Source organism: Candoia aspera, chromosome 3 (assembly GCF_035149785.1).
Source record: "Candoia aspera isolate rCanAsp1 chromosome 3, rCanAsp1.hap2, whole genome shotgun sequence".
Taxonomy (NCBI): domain Eukaryota; kingdom Metazoa; phylum Chordata; class Lepidosauria; order Squamata; family Boidae; genus Candoia; species Candoia aspera.
Window position 1 is genome coordinate 82,099,934 of NC_086155.1, and position 18,661 is coordinate 82,118,594.

The 18,661-nt window shown below is 36.9% G+C and overlaps 1 protein-coding gene across 1 annotated transcript in view; it reads left to right on the plus strand.

Annotated features, from left to right (window-relative positions):
- Nucleotides 1–18,661, plus strand: part of PKN2 (protein kinase N2) — a 66,769-nt gene that overhangs the window by 17,279 nt on the left and 30,829 nt on the right. Inside the window, exons 2-4 of the mRNA XM_063298222.1 lie at nt 3,746–4,046; nt 16,747–16,898; nt 18,157–18,274. Of these exons, the coding sequence (XP_063154292.1) occupies nt 3,746–4,046; nt 16,747–16,898; nt 18,157–18,274 (571 nt within the window). The remainder of the gene's footprint in view (nt 1–3,745; nt 4,047–16,746; nt 16,899–18,156; nt 18,275–18,661) is intronic.

Below are 18,661 nucleotides of genomic sequence, written 5' to 3' on the forward strand. Positions count from 1 at the left end.
TGAAACTACTTGTAACATAGATGCTGATTTATTTTATGAACTAAGATGAGGGCTGTGTGAACTTGTGTTATATGTTGATGTGAGCTCAGGTGGCTCAGAAAACTAATCCTTCAGCAGATAGCAGCTAAGATCAGTCTATTCAGAAAGCAATTATTCTTTTCTATTTTCTTTCCAGCCTTTTTCAGGCTACTGACAGAAAGGGATCTACCACTTACTTTCTCACTGGAAACCAGCAGCTCTGTAGAAGGTTTTCTCTGGAATAAAGTGGCTTGTGGCAGTATACATAGCTAGCTGGCTAACCTCAGAAGTTGCAAGGGGGGTGCAGCAGAGTTATGAGAGGAGGGTTTGGAGACCTCTCATGGGAATCAGGAGGTCCAAGCCATCGCACCCTCAATATGAACATCTCATCACGCAAAACAGGTTTCCCACCAAAAAACAGCAGTGTTAGAATAACCTTCAAATTCTTTGGTAGTATTACAAACAACATGATAGAAAATATCATGGCCTTTGAAAGGATATTTTGAAACAGAAGAATAATAGTTTCTTAAATTTGATCAAGATTCAGTCAGCATTTTAGATTTTTTTTTAGTTGGATGCTGTGAAAATTCAATATTTAATTAAGTGGAAATTGGTGGGAATTCTTAGCCTGAAAGTATTCAAATTATACTATTTTAGAATTCTCTGTTGATAGAACTTTTTTCATCTTTTCTGTGAGTATTACTGGATATAAAGGAAGATATTGAGAATCCTGTATTATTGCTTGTTTAACTTTGTCTTCATGAGCTATCAGCAAATTATACTGAGGAAAAAACCTTTAGGTAAAATCATTTAACTATCTGTATCTCAGTTTTTATTAAACATGTACAATTTCCTATAAAAATGTTTTAATGCAAAGGCTGAGTTGATTCTTCCTTCCTGTATTTGCCCCCAAGTCTGTTAGTGGGTTAGTCTCTCCAGAGCAGTTTGGGAGTTGGGTGGAGAATGAGAGGAATTTCTGTTGCAATTGCAGGTCCTCTGAAATACTTAAATTAAGAAATGAGAATGTTTCATTAAAATAGATATGGTATCAATTATGCTGCTGTATTCCCCCAAAATTTTACATAATGTGTTGGTTGAACTGTCTGAATATGTAACTTGTCCATTTACATATATATGGATACCTATCACACTATTCTCTTTTGAGGTAAGCACCATTATGCAAATTACAGAGAAGAGTCAAATAGTAAATCAAAGAGATTGAATGCACAAGGTAAGAAAAAGAAAAGGAAACATAACTAAAACTAACCAACACCATCCACAGAATTTTACACTGAACTGTGTAAAAATAATTTGTACAACACCTCTCCGTACCTTTATCATACAAACCTTCCTTACTTCTACCACATCCATAGACCTCTCTGCACATTGCCTTTTGTTGCCTAAATTGTTCACCTCTCTTTTTTTTGAGGTTCTCATCATTCCATCCAGCCACAACTTTCTCAGTCTTCCTCTTTCTCTTAACTTATTCCCTTTACCTATATAATTTGTTCTATAATTTGATCCCTATTCATTCTTACCATATTCTTTCATATGTATCACTCGATTTTGTATTCAGTCTGCATTCATTCAGTATCCATTAATTCTTGAACCTATCTCTTTTTTCATCGCATGCAATCTTTATGTACTCCATTACCAGTATATTCAACTTTTTTTTACATTTCACCTAACATTCCCAATTCACACTTGCATATTTTAGAAAGGACAGAAGACACTTACACACATTTTGCTTCTTTCAACAAACATTCATTCCTTGCAACAGTCCATACACTATCCATTAACTTTTTTACCATTATTTGTATGTTTTAAAAATTCTCCATCCATTTCCCTATCTTTAGTAAGCATTCTATCAAGGGGGACAGATTGCTTTTTGTTTTTTTTATCATGTATGTATAATTTTCCAGTGTTCACTCAGTTTTTCCTGTTAAATACAATTACCATTGCCTTTGATACATTAATTTTCAGATCTGTACTCCAATCCATGCACATTATTGCAACATACAATCTATCTTACATTTGCTAGAATTGGGTTTATCAGCTGACAACATGGAATCATTTGTATTAAAAGTATACATGCATTTGAATCCCAGCCAACACCCTTCTAACATCAGCACGAACATTCCTTATGCATTTTTCCATAAATACATAAAACTCTCAGGGGGATACCATACATCCTTATCTTGCTGCCTGTTGAATCATTCTCTAAGCATTCCATTTATTCTTACACAATTGTTACTTCATCATATACAGTTCTTATATTCAGCAAGCAATCTTCAATTCCATATTCTTGCAGAAGATTCTGTGATTCAAGACTATTGTAATGGAATGTGAGAATGCCTAGAGAATGATTTGATAAAAGAGGGAGGAGTCTACAGCTGAGAAATGGGCTGAAAGAAACTTAGAAAGGATCCGCCCTAACTGGTTAGGTGGTAAATAAGGATGGCGGGAGATTTGTACTTTCAGACTTGCCATATTCTGCTAATTTAGCCTAACAATGTAGAAGTAGCTTATCTGGTCATGTTTCCTGTCTGGTTTACCTGGGAGGGCTGACACCTGTTCACTTTATCATATACTACTTCTAAATCAACAAATGTTCAAACATCCTGTTCCATAAAACATGTAATGGTTCAAGTGACTTAGTACTATTAAATGAACCAGTGAGTAACCTATAATAGTATAAGATTATATATATAATTGCCTTTTCCTAATCAGATTTGATCTCATTACTAACCAGCTTATAAAGTGATTTATTTTTATTTAGGATTTGGACTCCAGCTCTTAGTTTAATTATTTGTTTTGACAGGAAGTGTTTTGAGCATTGTAGGAAAGCAACATTAAATGGGCCAATGGGTAATTGGCACCAGAAATATATGGCAGGTTTTACTACTGTCATATAATACTAGACTGTGTGCCTTCATATCTAACTTTTGTCTGTGAATGTGTATATGTGCTTCTGCAGTTATAAGAAAGATGAAAGGATGAATTGTCTAGGAAAAAATTGATGGCTTTTGTCTTTGTAGGAATGATATATGAATGAGTTATCATTACATATACGCATAACTGCGTGTGATTGAGGTTAACTGCAAAAACAAGTAGTGGCCAAATACCTTTGGGTAGTCCATATATGTGACTTATTAGGCATGCAGACTGAAATATCTTGGAATTCATTTGGAATTTTTGTTTCAGACTTGAAGAAATTAACCGGACCAAAAAAGCTACGTATATAAATTTGAACATACCTGAATTTGAGCATACCTAAATTTCAGGTCTGTGTGCAGGAGAGAGAGAAGAAGAAAAAAGAACCTTTCCTTTCAATATATTAATAGTACACAGCATAATCGCTTAGATTTATTTCCTAAAAAGTACAGCTAAACTATTATATGGTATACACATTTAGCAAGGAAAAGTTCTTAGGTAACTCAGTGGGACTTAATTTTGAGTATGTGTAGGATTGTACTCTTAAGGCCATGGTTCTCAGGCTTATCAGAATAAAATTCCTGTGTTGCAGATCCTGTGGAACTTTTAATACATTTAGGTTAAAAATAGGCATACAACAGATTCTCTTAAGTCTGCCATTTGTTGTTGTTGTCAGTCAGCATATGAAACTCTGTGTCTTGGTGGTAAAGAATGTCTGAAGACATACGATAGTAGACAGTCACATAGTTTTGCAAACTAGTGAGTTAATATTATATTTTTCTGTTTTCTGTAGGGAGATGTGCGAAATATCATTGTTCCTGAGAGCGTGAACATTGGACAGAAATTGGACTATTCGGACACAATGGTACAACAGAATTTGGATGAAGTAAAGGACCAAATTAAACGGGAAATAAGGAAGGAACTTAAAATCAAAGAAGGAGCAGAAAACCTCAGGAAGGTCACTACAGATAAAAAAAACTTGGCTTATGTAGACAACATTTTGAAAAAATCAAACAAGAAGCTAGAGGAATTGCACCATAAATTACAGGAATTAAATGCTCACATTGTGGTAGCAGAACCTGAAGATGTTACAGGTATGCAGTTTGGGTTCTCTTTTTTCTTTTTTCTTTTTTTTGCAAGGGTATAAAACTTTACCAGCAAGTTAGATGGAAACAGATGCATTTTTTAGTGTTTTGAATATATAATTCCTAAACATTTCACCTGCTTTTAAATATTGTAGGTTTTATCACATTTGCAGATCATTACTTGCAGATGTTCATATGTAAAAAGTGGCCATCCTCATGTCTGTTTAGGTGTATGTGGGAACTTCCAAGTTTGAAATGTTCATGCATCTGGTTATGGTTAAGTTTCTCTTCTGTATCATTATGTATGCCTTTTATTAAATATATTGATTTTTTTTGCCAAAGCATTTCAAAGGTTACTAATATAATAAAAACAGCCGTAGAATACTTCAAAACAATAAAATACAATATTTAGTTTTTTAAAAAATGTATTCACTATAAAGGTAAACATTCTCCCATCATTCATACTGGGAAGGCTTGGGCAAAGAGGTAAGTTTTCAAGAGACAACTAGAATATGTTATAATTGGTGGCTCCTGAATTTCAGAGGGCAAGGTGTTCCAGAGTGAAGTGCCACCATGGAGGAGTCCCTCACATGAGTGTACATGGGTTCTCAGCAGGACCTTCGCTGATGATCTGGTTGAACAGTTCTTTAAAGGCAATCTGACAATATGATGTTAATATAATAATACAGTAATAAAGTAGATTATATTCATAAATCTTAAAAATATACTTAGCTATGATACAATATTAATAGCAAAATTTTAGAAGAATGATGGGAAGAATAGTGTAGATTACAGTTCTGTCTTTCAGTTACAAGGTTTATAATTTGATGGCTTGAATGACATACATTTTTTACTCTATAGTGATTTCCCCAAAAGAGGAAACTAGTTCTGCAGCCCTGCTCTCTGCCTACATTATGAGAATCTGCTATAAAATGTTATGGCAGGAATGCTACTGTTTTCCTTAGGCTGAATCATTAGTCAGTTTTTGATGCTGAGAGTTGATAGTTGCAGATATTTAGCATTTGGGTAAGCTGTGAAAGATTTTTCTTGTCTTTATACCCTTGAAGTTCATTGTTGAATATATATCATTAAGTAAATATCATTGCCCAAATTCATATTCGTTGTTACTGTAACATGCTGGTAGGATGAGATTATTTTTCTGCCAGCTAAAACAACAGTGTCTTCTGTGATTTACATCAATACTCCAATCCATATTCCATGATGAGAAAAGCAGGGACTCATAGTGTGTTGACAAATTAGCAGTCTAAAACATCCATAGTCATATCCAAACAGCTGTAGTTGATGCTTAGGTTTGTTGCCATAGAGGTTAGTATAAATTATGATACTGTTTAAGATGCAGTGATGATGATGATTACCTAAAACTGGTAATAACAAAAAATACCTAACACTGGTGATTTTAAGAGGTTGCTTTGAAGTTAAAATATATTTATTTGATCTTTCTTCATCACAGTGTCAGTTTTTTAAATGTTGTGTTATAATACAGTAAATAAGCTCCTTCCCAATTTACAGTTGTTCTGGATTACAAGGTCAGACTTCCACCTTTTTTAATGTATCGCTGAGATCCAGTTTGAGAAAGTGACAGTGATGCCCTTGCTAAAATCTGTCCTGCTGGATTATGAGTCCAACAGCAGCCTTGATCCCTAGGTAGGGGACACAGTGCCCAGGATGATCTAATGACAATGCATGGTCGTGCTATGTATGTGCTGGTCAGTAGGTGTCTATTTGCGGTGTTGGGCTAGTTTAGGGAATGTTTAGAGGTTTGTGGCAAACATGGGCTGGCCCTGTATGCCACACTTTGGGTTTGGCTTTTAGTTCCAATCAGTTAATTGGCAATCTGAAATTGGAGAGCATAAGAGTGAGTTCTTCGCCATAGTCAGATCAGCCCGTAGTTGCTCTGAGATTTGTCACCACAAAGTGCCTCTGCAGGCTGGATAGACCAATTAAGAGATCTGCCTCAAGCCTACAGGGCAGCCTTTCTCAACCTTTTGACCCTGGAGGAGCCCTTGAAATGTTTTTCAGGCCCCAGGGAACCCCTGCACATTCAGGCTCAAATATAGGCCAGAAGTTACCAAAGTATTGTATTTGTTTCATGTGTAGGCCTATATATATATGCATTAACAGTATTCTTAAACTAAAAATAAAGAATGAAACTTACCTTTTTAATGTGAAGTTGCCCGAATTTGAAATAATTTTTTAAATAAATCGTGCTCTCCCAGGGAGGTCCTAATGACCTCTCACGGAACCCTAGGGTTCCATGGAATCCTGATTGAGAAACCCTGCTATAGGGGATCCACATGGATTTCAGTGTGCTTTGGGGACCTTCCCAGTAATTTGTAAAGCAGTCTGGTTTAGCTCCTGGTTGATCTCTGGAATTTACAGAAGTCCAGAGTATTTGACAAGATTGCCCTCTAAGCCTACTTTTTACTTTGTTTACTGAGGAGTTCCAGTGGAGGAAGATCAGGGGTGAATTGGACTGGATGCTGGTAAGAGATTATACTCAAGAATATACCACAGCAGTAAGGGAACAAGGAGGACTTGCTTTTGCCCTAATTGCATCCACAACAGCTCTTGCTATGGTAACCTGTTCCTTTTTGGAGGTGGAACTCAGAAGCACTTGCCTGAGGGGCAGACAGAAATTTTGGACCAATATTTTGTTAATAACACCACTCAAATTCATTCTGATCTGGATACCACATGGGCAAGGTCAGAAGAGGTGACCGTGATCAAATCTTGCAGGGATGGAACAGCTTGAAAGTGAACCAAGCACGACAGAGTTGCTGTTTGTCCATTTAAATTTTTGGTCAGATCCAGTGTTGTCTCTTGATGGTGTGGCACTAGAACAGTATGTTAGTGTCAACTTTAATATATTTTACTTTGAATTACTTACTATATTGATTTAATTGTTGATATTTTTGTATTTGGTTTTTCCTATTAATTTAGTTATTGTTAAAGTTTATATTTATCATGGACATCTTAATGGTTATGGATGTTGTTGTCAGTCATTTTGTACTATGAGTCTGTATTGATTTGGCAGAACATAGGTAGAAACAATAATAAAATAATCACTACCCAACAGTCTATATAGGTAGTCCTCATTTAGTGACTGCAATTGGGACGGGCAACTCAGAAGTTAAGTGAAGCAGGCGCTAAGTGAAAAATCACATGACCGCAACTATGCATATGATTTTACTTCAGCTTTCCTTTGCTTTATGGAGTCACCCCAAATAGCCCGGTGAGCCAAAACGGCAGGGAAGGTTTCTGGAACTTGACTCATGAGGAAGTAGGGTAAAAGGGCAAATCTTATAGCCCTTTTTCCCCACTCCTCACCCTTTGGAATGCTCACCCTGGTGCTAGGGTAGTTAGCGAGAAGAACTGCCAGTTTCTTAGGAGGCAAAAAAGCCTTTAGTGTGAACTTGATTAGAGTCTTGTCAGTGTTAGGCAGCAGTGCCAGCTGGCAGGAGGATTCTGATGAACTAATTTAAGGTCACAGAGCTGAGGTTGTTGGCTTGTGGTTATTTATTTCGCCTTCAAGTCAGCCTTGATTCCTGGGAACAACATGGACAAGGACATGCAATCTTCTTGGCAACATTTTTCAGAAGTGGCTTGCCTTTACCTTCTTCCCAGGGCTGAGAGAGAGTGACTGGCTCAACATCACCCAGCCGGCTTTCATGCCTAAGGCGGAACTAGAACTCAGTCTCCTGCTTTCTAGCCCAGCGTGTTTAGGCACTACATCAGAGTAGTTTTTTTTTTTATATATATATATATATATATAGAGAGAGAGAGAGAGAGAGAGAGAGCGCAATTGGATATCTGATAATTATCATCTAAAATATTTTGGTTTGGTTTCTAACTTGAGGCTTTGTGTTCTATTTAATTTTTGTGCCTCAAGAACATGTAGACAAGTTTCCAAAGTTATATTTATTTTCCTGTTTCTTTCATTAGTGAAGCAAATGTAATAAATTGTGCATTTGTAATTAATATTTAGAAAGGGAGTTAAGACCTGGCTTTGCCACCTCGCTTGGGGCAAGAGGGAGGACAGTAGATTGTGGAGGTGGCTGGCGCCGTGATTTGCCCCCATAAATTCCATCATGACCATCTTGGATTTTATATTTTATATGTTACATTTTACATTTTCTATTTATTATATTGTATAATGATTTTTTATTCTTTTATTTATTGTAAGCCGCCCAGGGTCATTGAACGAGATTGGGCGGTGGATAAATTTAATAAATAAATAAATATCAGGAAGCTTGTATATATATGTTTGTGCTGAAGAGCAGAAATGAACAAACTGGGAAAATTCAGATGGTATTGGAAAGAAGGATGAAAAAGTGTAAGTATGACTATGAAATAATGGGAATTAAAAATATTTGATAGTAAAAGCAGTAAAAGTGGCAAGAGCAGAAGCAGCTTGAACTAGGAATAAATAATAAGTTTTTTTTTTCCTGGTGTCCATATTATAGAAAAGAGAAATTCAGCATTTTTTCATTTTTATTTATAAAAGTATGAATGCATTGTTAATACACATTTTCTCAGTACCTCTGATCTGTTTCAAAGCTTGAGGGAATTGTAATGTATTCAACATTTAAATACCATTCAGGGTGTAGGAAAATAAAATACAGAGTTGCATAATGTAGTGTGATACAAAGTGCAGAACAAGACGTAAGAAATAATAAGCCAAAGAATGTTGGGGATGATGGAGGGGACGACATAATGCTAAATCTATTTTAAATCAATTCATTGTAACTCTCCATTAGAGATGCACAGTACACTATTCAGATCCATAGATCTGACAAAGATGCTATAGATCTGGTGCAAGCACCCTCATACTTTTTGGCAGCTTCTTACGGGGTCTGCATATTTTCCTGGCCTCTCATAGCTGTGTGAGCTCAGGAAGGTACATGTTTGAGTTAAGTAGACTTTAAGATGTAATGACAGGGGAGCAGTCACAGGGAGCAGTACACAGCCATTTTCAAAGTTCATATTCGGAAAATATAGTAAAATATAAAATAATAAAATAAAATATGAATAAATCTAATAAAAATATGAAAAAGCAGAATCACTAAACATTCCTCAGACCACATACTGTACATGCCCTTGCTGTCAATATTTGCATATCTTAAAATTTATCCATTTCCACATTTTTAGTAAACATCCTACCAAGGTACAAAAATTCACCCACTTGCCTAAGTTTTTTTGCATTTATATGTAACATGCAATCATTTGTTCCATTTTCCCTATTGCACACAATTGCCAAACTCCTTGTTGCAAACAATACAACCTATCTAACATTTACTCAAAATCATGCAGGTTGTTAGCCAACAACAGAGCAGCATCTATGTACAAAAGTACATGTTTATGTCCCAGCCAATACCCCTCTAACATCAGCACAAGCATTCCTTGTACATTTGTCCATAAATACATTAAATAATGGGAATCATACATCCTTACTTGCTCTCTGTTGAACCATTCACTAAATGTTCCATTTATTTCTACACATGCTTTACTTCTACTGCTTCCATTTCCACTTACAGCCTTTAGCAAACAACCTGCAACTCCGTATTTGTCCAAAGCGTTCCATAATTTAAGCCTTTTCAGCTTATAATACACTTTTTTCTAAACTGACAAACTTACAGTAAACCTTCTCACATTAATATATTTCTCAGTGACCTTTGTTGTTTGTTGTTTATTCGTTTAGTCGCTTCCGACTCTTCGTGACTTCATGGACCAGCTCACGCCAGAGCTTCCTGTCGGTCGTCAAGGGACGATTCCGTCACCTCTAGAATATCATCCATCCACCTTGCCCTTGGTCGGCCCCTCTTCCTTTTGCCTTCCACTCTCCCTAGCATCAGCATCTTCTCCAGGGTGTCCTGTTTTCTCATTATGTGGCCAAAGTATTTCAGTTTGGCCTTTAATATCATTCCCTCAAGTGAGCAGTCTGGCTTTATTTCCTGGAGGATGGACTGGTTTGATCTTCTTGCAGTCCAAGGCACTCTCAGAATTTTCCTCCAACACCACAGTTCAAAAGCATCTATCTTCCTTCGCTCAGCCTTCCTTATGGTCCAGCTCTCGCAGCCATATGTTACTACGGGGAACACCATTGCTTTAACTATGCGGACCTTTGTTGTCAGTGTGATGTCTCTGCTCTTAACTATTTTATCGAGATTTGTCATTGCTCTTCTTCCAAGGATTAAGCGTCTTCTGATTTCCTGACTGCAGTCAGCATCTGCAGTAATCTTTGCACCTAGGAATACAAAGTCTTTCACTGCTTCTACATTTTCTCCCTCTATTTGCCAGTTATCAATCAAGCTGGTTGCCATAATCTTGGTTTTTTTGAGGTTTAGCTCCAAGCCAGCTTTTGCACTTTCTTCTTTCACCTTCATCATAAGGCTCCTCAGTTCCTCTTCGCTTTCAGCCATCAAAGTGGTATCATCTGCATATCTGAGATTGTTAATGTTTCTTCCAGAGATTTTAACTCCAGCCTTGGATTCCTCAAGGCCAGCTTGTCGCATGATGTGTTCTGCGTACAAGTTGAATAGGTAGGGTGAGAGGATACAGCCCTGCCGTACTCCTTTCCCAATCTTAAACCAGTCTGTTGTTCCGTGGTCTGTTCTTACTGTTGCTACTTGGTCGTTATACAGATTCTTCAGGAGGCAGACAAGATGACTTGGTATCCCCATACCACTAAGAACTTGCCACAATTTGTTATGGTCCACACAGTCAAAGGCTTTAGAATAGTCAATAAAACAGAAATAGATGTTTTTCTGAAACTCCCTGGCTTTTTCCATTATCCAGCGGATATTGGCAATTTGGTCTCTAGTTCCTCTGCCTTTTCTAAACCCAGCTTGTACATCTGGCAATTCTCGCTCCATGAACTGCTGAAGTCTACCTTGCAGGATCTTGAGCATTACCTTACTGGCATGTGAAATGAGTGCCACTGTTCGATAGTTTGAACATTCTTTAGTGTTTCCCTTTTTTGGTATGGGGATATAAGTTGATTTTTTCCAGTCTGATGGCCATTCTTGTGTTTTCCAAATTTGCTGGCATATAGCATGCATTACCTTGACAGCATCATCTTGCAAGATTTTGAACAGTTCAGCTGGGATGCCGTCGTCTCCTGTTGCCTTGTTATTAGCAATGCTTCTTAAGGCCCATTCAACCTCACTCTTCAGGATGTCTGGCTCTAGCTCACTGACCACACCGTCAAAGCTATCCCCGATATTGTTATCCTTCCTATACAGGTCTTCTGTATATTCTTGCCACCTTTTCTTGATCTCTTCTTCTTCTTCTGTTAGGTCCTTGCCATCTTTGTTTTTGATCATACCCATTTTTGCCTGGAATTTACCTCCGATGTTTCTAATTTTCTGGAAGAGGTCTCTTGTCCTTCCTATTCTATTGTCTTCTTCCACTTCCGCGCATTGCTTGTTTAAAAATAATTCCTTATCTCTTCTGGCTAACCTCTGGAATTTTGCATTTAATTGGGCATATCTCCCCCTATCACTGTTGCCTTTTGCTTTCCTTCTTTCTTGGGCTACTTCTAGTGTCTCAGCAGACAGCCATTTTGCCTTCTTGGTTTTCTCTTTCTTTGGGATGTATTTTGTTGCTGCCTCCTGAACAATGCTGCCAACTTCTGTCCAGAGTTCTTCCGGGACCCTATCTACTAAGTCCAGTCCCTTAAATCTATTCTTCACCTCCACTGCATATTCCTTAGGAATATTAGTGAGCTCATATCTAGCTGATCTGTGGGTCTTCCCTAATCTCTTTAGTCTGATCCTAAATTGTGCAAGAAGAAGTTCGTGATCTGAACTACAGTCAGCTCCAGGCCTTGTTTTTACCGACTGTACAGATGTCCGCCACCTTTGGCTGCAAAGGATGTAATCAATCTGATTTCGGTGTTGTCCATCTGGTGAAGTCCATGTATAAAGCCGTCTCTTAGGTTGTTGGAAGAGAGTGTTTGTTATGCAGAGTGAATTGTCTTGGCAGAATTCTATCAGCCTATGTCCTGCTTCATCACTGTGATGTTAGATGGCTTGCCCTGAATTCGAATTGAGATCATTCTGTCATTTTTTGGGTTGTATCCAAGCACTGCTTTAGCCACTTTACTATTAATTATGAAGGCTACTCCATTTCTTCTGTGGTCCTCTTGTCCACAGTAGTAGATCTGGTGGTCATTTGATGTGAAGTGGCCCATTCCAGTCCATTTCAGTTCACTGACGCCCAGAATGTCTATCTTTAATCTTGACATCTCACCAATAACCACATCCAATTTGCCCTGGCTCATAGATCTTACATTCCAGGTTCCAATGGTGTGTTGATCCTTAGAACATCGGATTCGCCGTTCACCACCAGCACCGTCGGCCGCTAGCCGTCCTTTCGGCTTTGAGCTAGCTGCGTCATCACGTCTGGGGCTAGTTGAGCTCATCCTCTGTTCCTCCCCAGTAGCATTTTGACCATCTTCCGACCTGGGGGTCTCACCTTCCGATGGTATACCGACATATCTCTGGTTGTACTGATCCATTTAGTTTTCACGGCAAGAATACTGGGGTGGGTTGCCATTACTGAGATGCACACAGTCTGGCCTGCATAGAGCCACACTATAGTTCCTAAACTTTGCTTGTATACACTTTCAGCACCTTCAGAGGCATACTTAACAAATTAATATTCCAATAGATTTTTGCATTCACTCAGACCGTCTAAAACTACCCTTATAGTTTTTCAACATTCTCAACCCATTTATGACTAATTCTTCATCATGTTTCTTCTTGGAGAATAACATTCATAGCTTTCTTTTAATTCTAGTTTTGACATAATCACTACTATTCCTATAGGTATTTCTAAAATACTCCTTTTAGCATTCCCTCACTTCACTTTAATTCCAAGTCATTGTTCTATTTTTATTTTTTTATTATTTTTTAATTCCATTCACACTTCTGGAGGCTCCTTGTCTAACCTTCTTCATCTACTTCCAAAACATTTATTTGTTTCCATCCAAATTGCTCTGCATTTTGTGTGCCTCTTTTAAATGTTAATTGTTCCTTGCTGCCCTTGACTACATTCTTTGCAACTTTTTTCCATTCTATATGTACATATAATATCTTTTGATAATCCTGGGGGGTGGGGGGTTGCAGCAATCATACTCAAAAAAAAATTTCCTCCTTATCCACAGCTTCCTTCCCTTCATCTCACCAAGCATCCTTTTCCATACTTCTGCTGCACTTCTGTGATTTCATTCTTTCCACTCTGTTCTAAACAGCTGCCACATTTTTTTCTTTTTGTCCATTTTTTCTTCATTCTGTTGGAAATTAATCTGTTCCCTAATACTTTTGCATACAGAACTGAAGAGTTCTTGCTGTAGTTTTACTCAAGACCCACTCTTGCCACTAGTAAATACTAGACTGTCCCACATTCAGAACCTCTCATTATTTGTATATCCTTCACTAATTCTTTCAGTCTTCAACATAGCAATCAAATCAAGTTTCTTGATTGATTTCTTTTCTGTGTGTACATATGAATAGATTTAAGCTTAAACCATGATTTTGAAAGAAATGTTTTTCTAACTTGATACACTCCAGTCAGTCACCATTCTCATTCATTCTTCGGTTTCTGATGGCCCATTAGGATTCTTAGTTTTATATCCTCTCACAACAAGCGACATGACATCAATTCATATTTTCTGATATACATGTTAGCTCTTTCATTCATATCTAAATCTATACCTTCATTTTCATGAACCTGTGTTCATCAACCCCACAACAGAAGGTCACTTTACTAAAGATTGGTTACGCCCTTCACCTTTCTTTTAATTATACAGATACACATCATGTCTATTTTTCTTTCATTTTATTCATCAATTCATGTACTTCTCTTAGATTTCAAATCACAGTCTTCCATAATACATTACTGATACAAAATAGGCCCAGAAATACTGACCTCTGCTGCTTATTGCTTTGATCAATCAAGCCTCCTACATAATGCTTTTTAGTAATATACAGAAGATTTACACTAGATTACCAGCCTCAGATACACATTTTTTAAAATTTATTTATAGGCTTCTCCAGATGGAACTGATTCTGAGGGATGTACAATTTCCCCTCCATAAGTTGGGATTAAAAAAACCTACCAAGGAAAACAATCTCATCATATAATAATAAAATCTGTTACAATAGCCAGGAATAAAACAATTACCAGTTTCAGTAGCTCAGAAGGAAAAACAAAATCATGCAAACTCCAGGGCTGTTTTAAACGTCCAGATTTTAATACACTTGCTAAATGCCAAAAGGGAAGGGGCCATTCAAATTTCTGGGTGAATGCCGCTCCATAGGAGCAGGCAGAAACAGAGAAGACATGCTTCTGCAACCCTTTCAGATAGTATTACTTAAGCAAGGAATAATATATACAATTAAGGCAGCTTTTGCAAGTAAATATTTCTCCTACATATGCATGTTTTTTCAAGGTGTGAAAATATGTCTTCTGATAAAAATATTAGTGAGAAATAGCTTAGGAAGCTGACATTAAATATCCCAGAAGCTTCCTTTGGGTATCGCATGAAGACACCTAAATACCATTAAAAATCTTTTAAAACGGTGTGCTTATTACTAATTGAAAAGCTTTATATTAACCTGTCTTGCCTTCTGGGAACCAGCATTCCTAAACTAAACTGAATGTTTCTAACTTCCTTCAAATCTCTTAAAAGATAAGACTCCCAACGTCAGCACAAGGAACTTTGCAAGTAACTGACCCCTGTTGTCAAGGGGAATTATCATCAATTAAGATAGTTCAAAGATTTGTGTGCGAACTGTTATCCTGAGGCCTAGAAGGAATATATAACTGAGGACCTGTAAACTTTGTAAAGCTAATAAAAATAAAAGTGCTTATGTTTTCGTATAATATTTTTGTGGACAATGAACTACAGTGCCTTCCCGCTCCATAATATATGATCTCAAAGTAACTTTACAACACTCTTAGATGCCAACACGGTGAAGTAAATATTTAAATGTACATTTAAAAGTTCTGCCTGTTCGTAATCAATAATTTAATTGGCCTTGTCAGTTGAAGATACCACATTTCAAACAATGCTTTTAAATGCCAAAAAAAACCACCCTCCGTTGAAAGTATTTTCAAGTACAGTTGATTCTCATTTATTTGCAGATCTGTATTTGTGAATCCGCCTACTCGCTAAAATAACCGCAGTATCAATATTCATGGTGCTTTCATGGTCATTTGCAGACATGCAAAGAGGCTAAAAATTTGAGTCACCCAGTGTGTATGTTCATCATAAGAATGATGAATGTTCATCAACTAATTATTAAACATAATTTAATAGTAATTCACTAACACTGATACCATGTAAAAGAGGTAATAAATATAGATGGTACTGCATTGTAGTTTGTAAAATCATAACTGGTTCTGTTTTTGATTTCTTAAAGTAACTTGTTCAAAGCTACTGCCAACCAAGAACAATATATTGTGTGTGTATGTTTATGAGAATTTCAGTGAATGGCTGGTTAATGTAAAATTATTGTTTCCCCTTAAATCAAGTAGTCCATGCTTCCTTCTTAGGCCAGGAGTTAGCATAATAAAGGCAGGATAGAAAATAAACAAATAAATAAATAAATAATCAAATCAAATCATGCCAGTGGGAACCAATATACAGGTAGTCCTCGACTTAAGACCACAATAGGGACTGGAAAATTTATCATTAAGTGGTGTGGTTGTTAAATGAGGCATCACATGACCGCTCCTGATTTTATGGCATTTTTTGCGGCAATTGTTTAGCAATTCACTGTGGTCATTAAGTGAATTGCGCAGTTCCCCGTTGATTTTGCTTGTTGGAAGCCAGATGGGAAGGTTGCAAATGGCAGTCATGTGACCCTGGGCCACTGCAACCATCATAAATACATGATGCCAAGCACCTGAATTTTGATCATGTGACCTCGGGGACACTGTGATGGTCATAAGTCACTTTTTCCAGTGCCATCGTAACATCGAGCGGTCACTAAACAAATGGTTGTAAGTTGAGGACCACCCACTGTATACCTCCAGATGTACCTCTTACTACCCACTAAGCTCCCTGTTCCATCTGATTTTTTAAAAATATTTTTAAAAAATGAATAGAAAGTTAACAAGTTGTGAAGCAAAACGTTTTGCAGCAATACTGTTGGGACCCACAGCAATCCCACTGGTATACTAGAGAGTATCATATGGCACTAGTTCATCTTTTGGTGAGTTTCAACTGGCAAGAATATTGTGTGAGCAGAACTTCACTTACAGATCTCTAGATTCCAGCCATTACTTTTTTTATTTGACCTTTATTGTAAGGTTTTAATTGAAGTACCTTGGTGGCTGTATTATTACTGTTTGGGGATTTTTTAAATGAATATTTTAATTGTCTAGGAAAAATTTTGTAGAATGGCAGTTTTAGGTCACCAAAATGAGATTGCTTCATATAACCATTGTTGTACTGCCTTATTTTTTCATGAACAGATGTTTGTACAAAATAGCCATCATTTGAGAAATTGAAAGTGACTACACCAGATAGAAAATATGAACAGTAATATTAGTCAAAGATATTAACAACTTAAATGTTACTGCAAAGTTAGTAATTTTACCAATACAAACTTAATGTATTGCTTCTATTATGGAGTATCATTTAGAAAATAGTTGACAGGCATTTGTTTATAACTTACAGATTGTCCCAGAACTCCAGATACACCAAACAGTGATCCTCGCTTTCCTACTAACAACAGGTTAATTGCCTTAAAGAAACAGTTAAATATAGAATTGAAAGTGAAGCAAGGAGCAGAGAATATGATTCAGATGTATTCGAATGGTCCATCAAAGGTAAGACTTAAGAGCTCACATACAGATAAGAAGGTTTTTCAAGATAGACAATATAAATAGATGCATACCAGAGTAATGGATAATTTCCTGTCCTATTGCTAATTACAAATAATTAATGTTTGAGACCAATAATATACTGTATAGTTTTCATGCTTGTAACAATCTGTTGAGATTGTTAACATTTTGAATATGTGATAGTACAGAGTGATGGCTTGAGGAGGTGTTGAGATCCATCATATGCTATGTTTAAAAGTTAATTTCTGGGGGCACCAGATATTTTGTTGATAACTATTTGTATCAAGGGAAGTTTCTGCTTCTTTTGACAGGATGTGCCAGCCGAAGATCATCTAAGGTTATGATGCCATTTCCCCATCCTCCAGTAATGTTCTCTGATAACTACCAATAAGCCATATTTGGAAATACTGTTTCTGTGCCAAACCCTGGAATAGGGCTTATCAGCAATCATAAATAGGAATTCAGTTGTTGGCATATAGAGCATGAACTACAGAAATGTAGATTTCTACAATAGAATTGAATGGATTACAGAGACTGAGAGCTGATAGTTTGAATTGATTCCTGATGGTACACTGACCTTTTTGAAAATCAGTTTGTAGCTTTTCAGACACTTTCAGTTATATATGTTAAATTATATTGTTAATCTTGCTGTTGCATTTCTAACATAGAAGAAAGTGTCTTCCTTCAAGTCCTTTCTGTTATCTTCAGATATTAAACTCTCTCTCTCTCTCTCTCTCTCTCTCTCTCTCTCTCTCTCTCTCTGTTGTGTGTGAGAGAGGAGGAGTAGATTTTTTAGATTGTTTATTTTGCTTCATTTGGGGAAATGCTTTCAATATTATATACCATGAACAAATGCAAATAGCATTCTAGGGTAAATCCTGACATAATTTCTTTCTGGAAGTAGTGAATGCCTGTGATAGTTTCTTCATGTGATCGAGGACACTCTGGTGATACAGTGTGTATTACAGAGTGCAGGAATAGAACTTTAAAATTTTGCTTCCTATGTGGACTTTGATTTTTTAAAAAATGGCTACATGGCTGCTTCTGTCTCTTAGAGGCTGTGTTATTCTGTTGGCTTTAGTGCTCTAATTTCTGAAATTGTTTTTGAAAAAAAATAAAAATAGTAAAAGAACTTTAGAGAGCAAAGGTGTATTTGATGTCTATGCCTATTCAGTAGACCTGATATGGACAAAATGTAAGCAAAATCAATTTTAACATTACATAACTATTTTTCTTTTTTTAGGATAGAAAGCTGCTTGCAACAGCTCAACAGATGCTTCAGGACAGCAAGACAAAAATTGAAGTTATAAGGATGCAGATTCTTCAAGCAGTCCAGACTAATGAATTGGCTTTTGATAATGGTGAAGCATTAGAGAGAAAAGCTTTCACTAAACTCTTGCTAGAATCTTCTAACTCAAAACATCCACAGAACTTCTAAAAAGTCCCGAGTCCTGACCCCCCACTACAAGGCCAGATCAATGCTCAGTCAGTCTTCCTCCTCCCCAATTAGTCTAGGAATCTGTACTACAGTCTAACCTAAGATATTCCGAAAAGGCTCATTAACCAGGTTCCTGTATTCTTCTTCTACAACTGGTTGACACGCATGGGTATGCATACAACCCCTTGAGCAAATCATCACTTCCTGCCTGTTTTGACTCCCTGTGGCTAATGTCAAATCTCCACTGTTGTCATCTGAATCCCATTTTTGTAGGAATGTCTCTGGACTGCCCAAAACCCTCTGTGTTGTT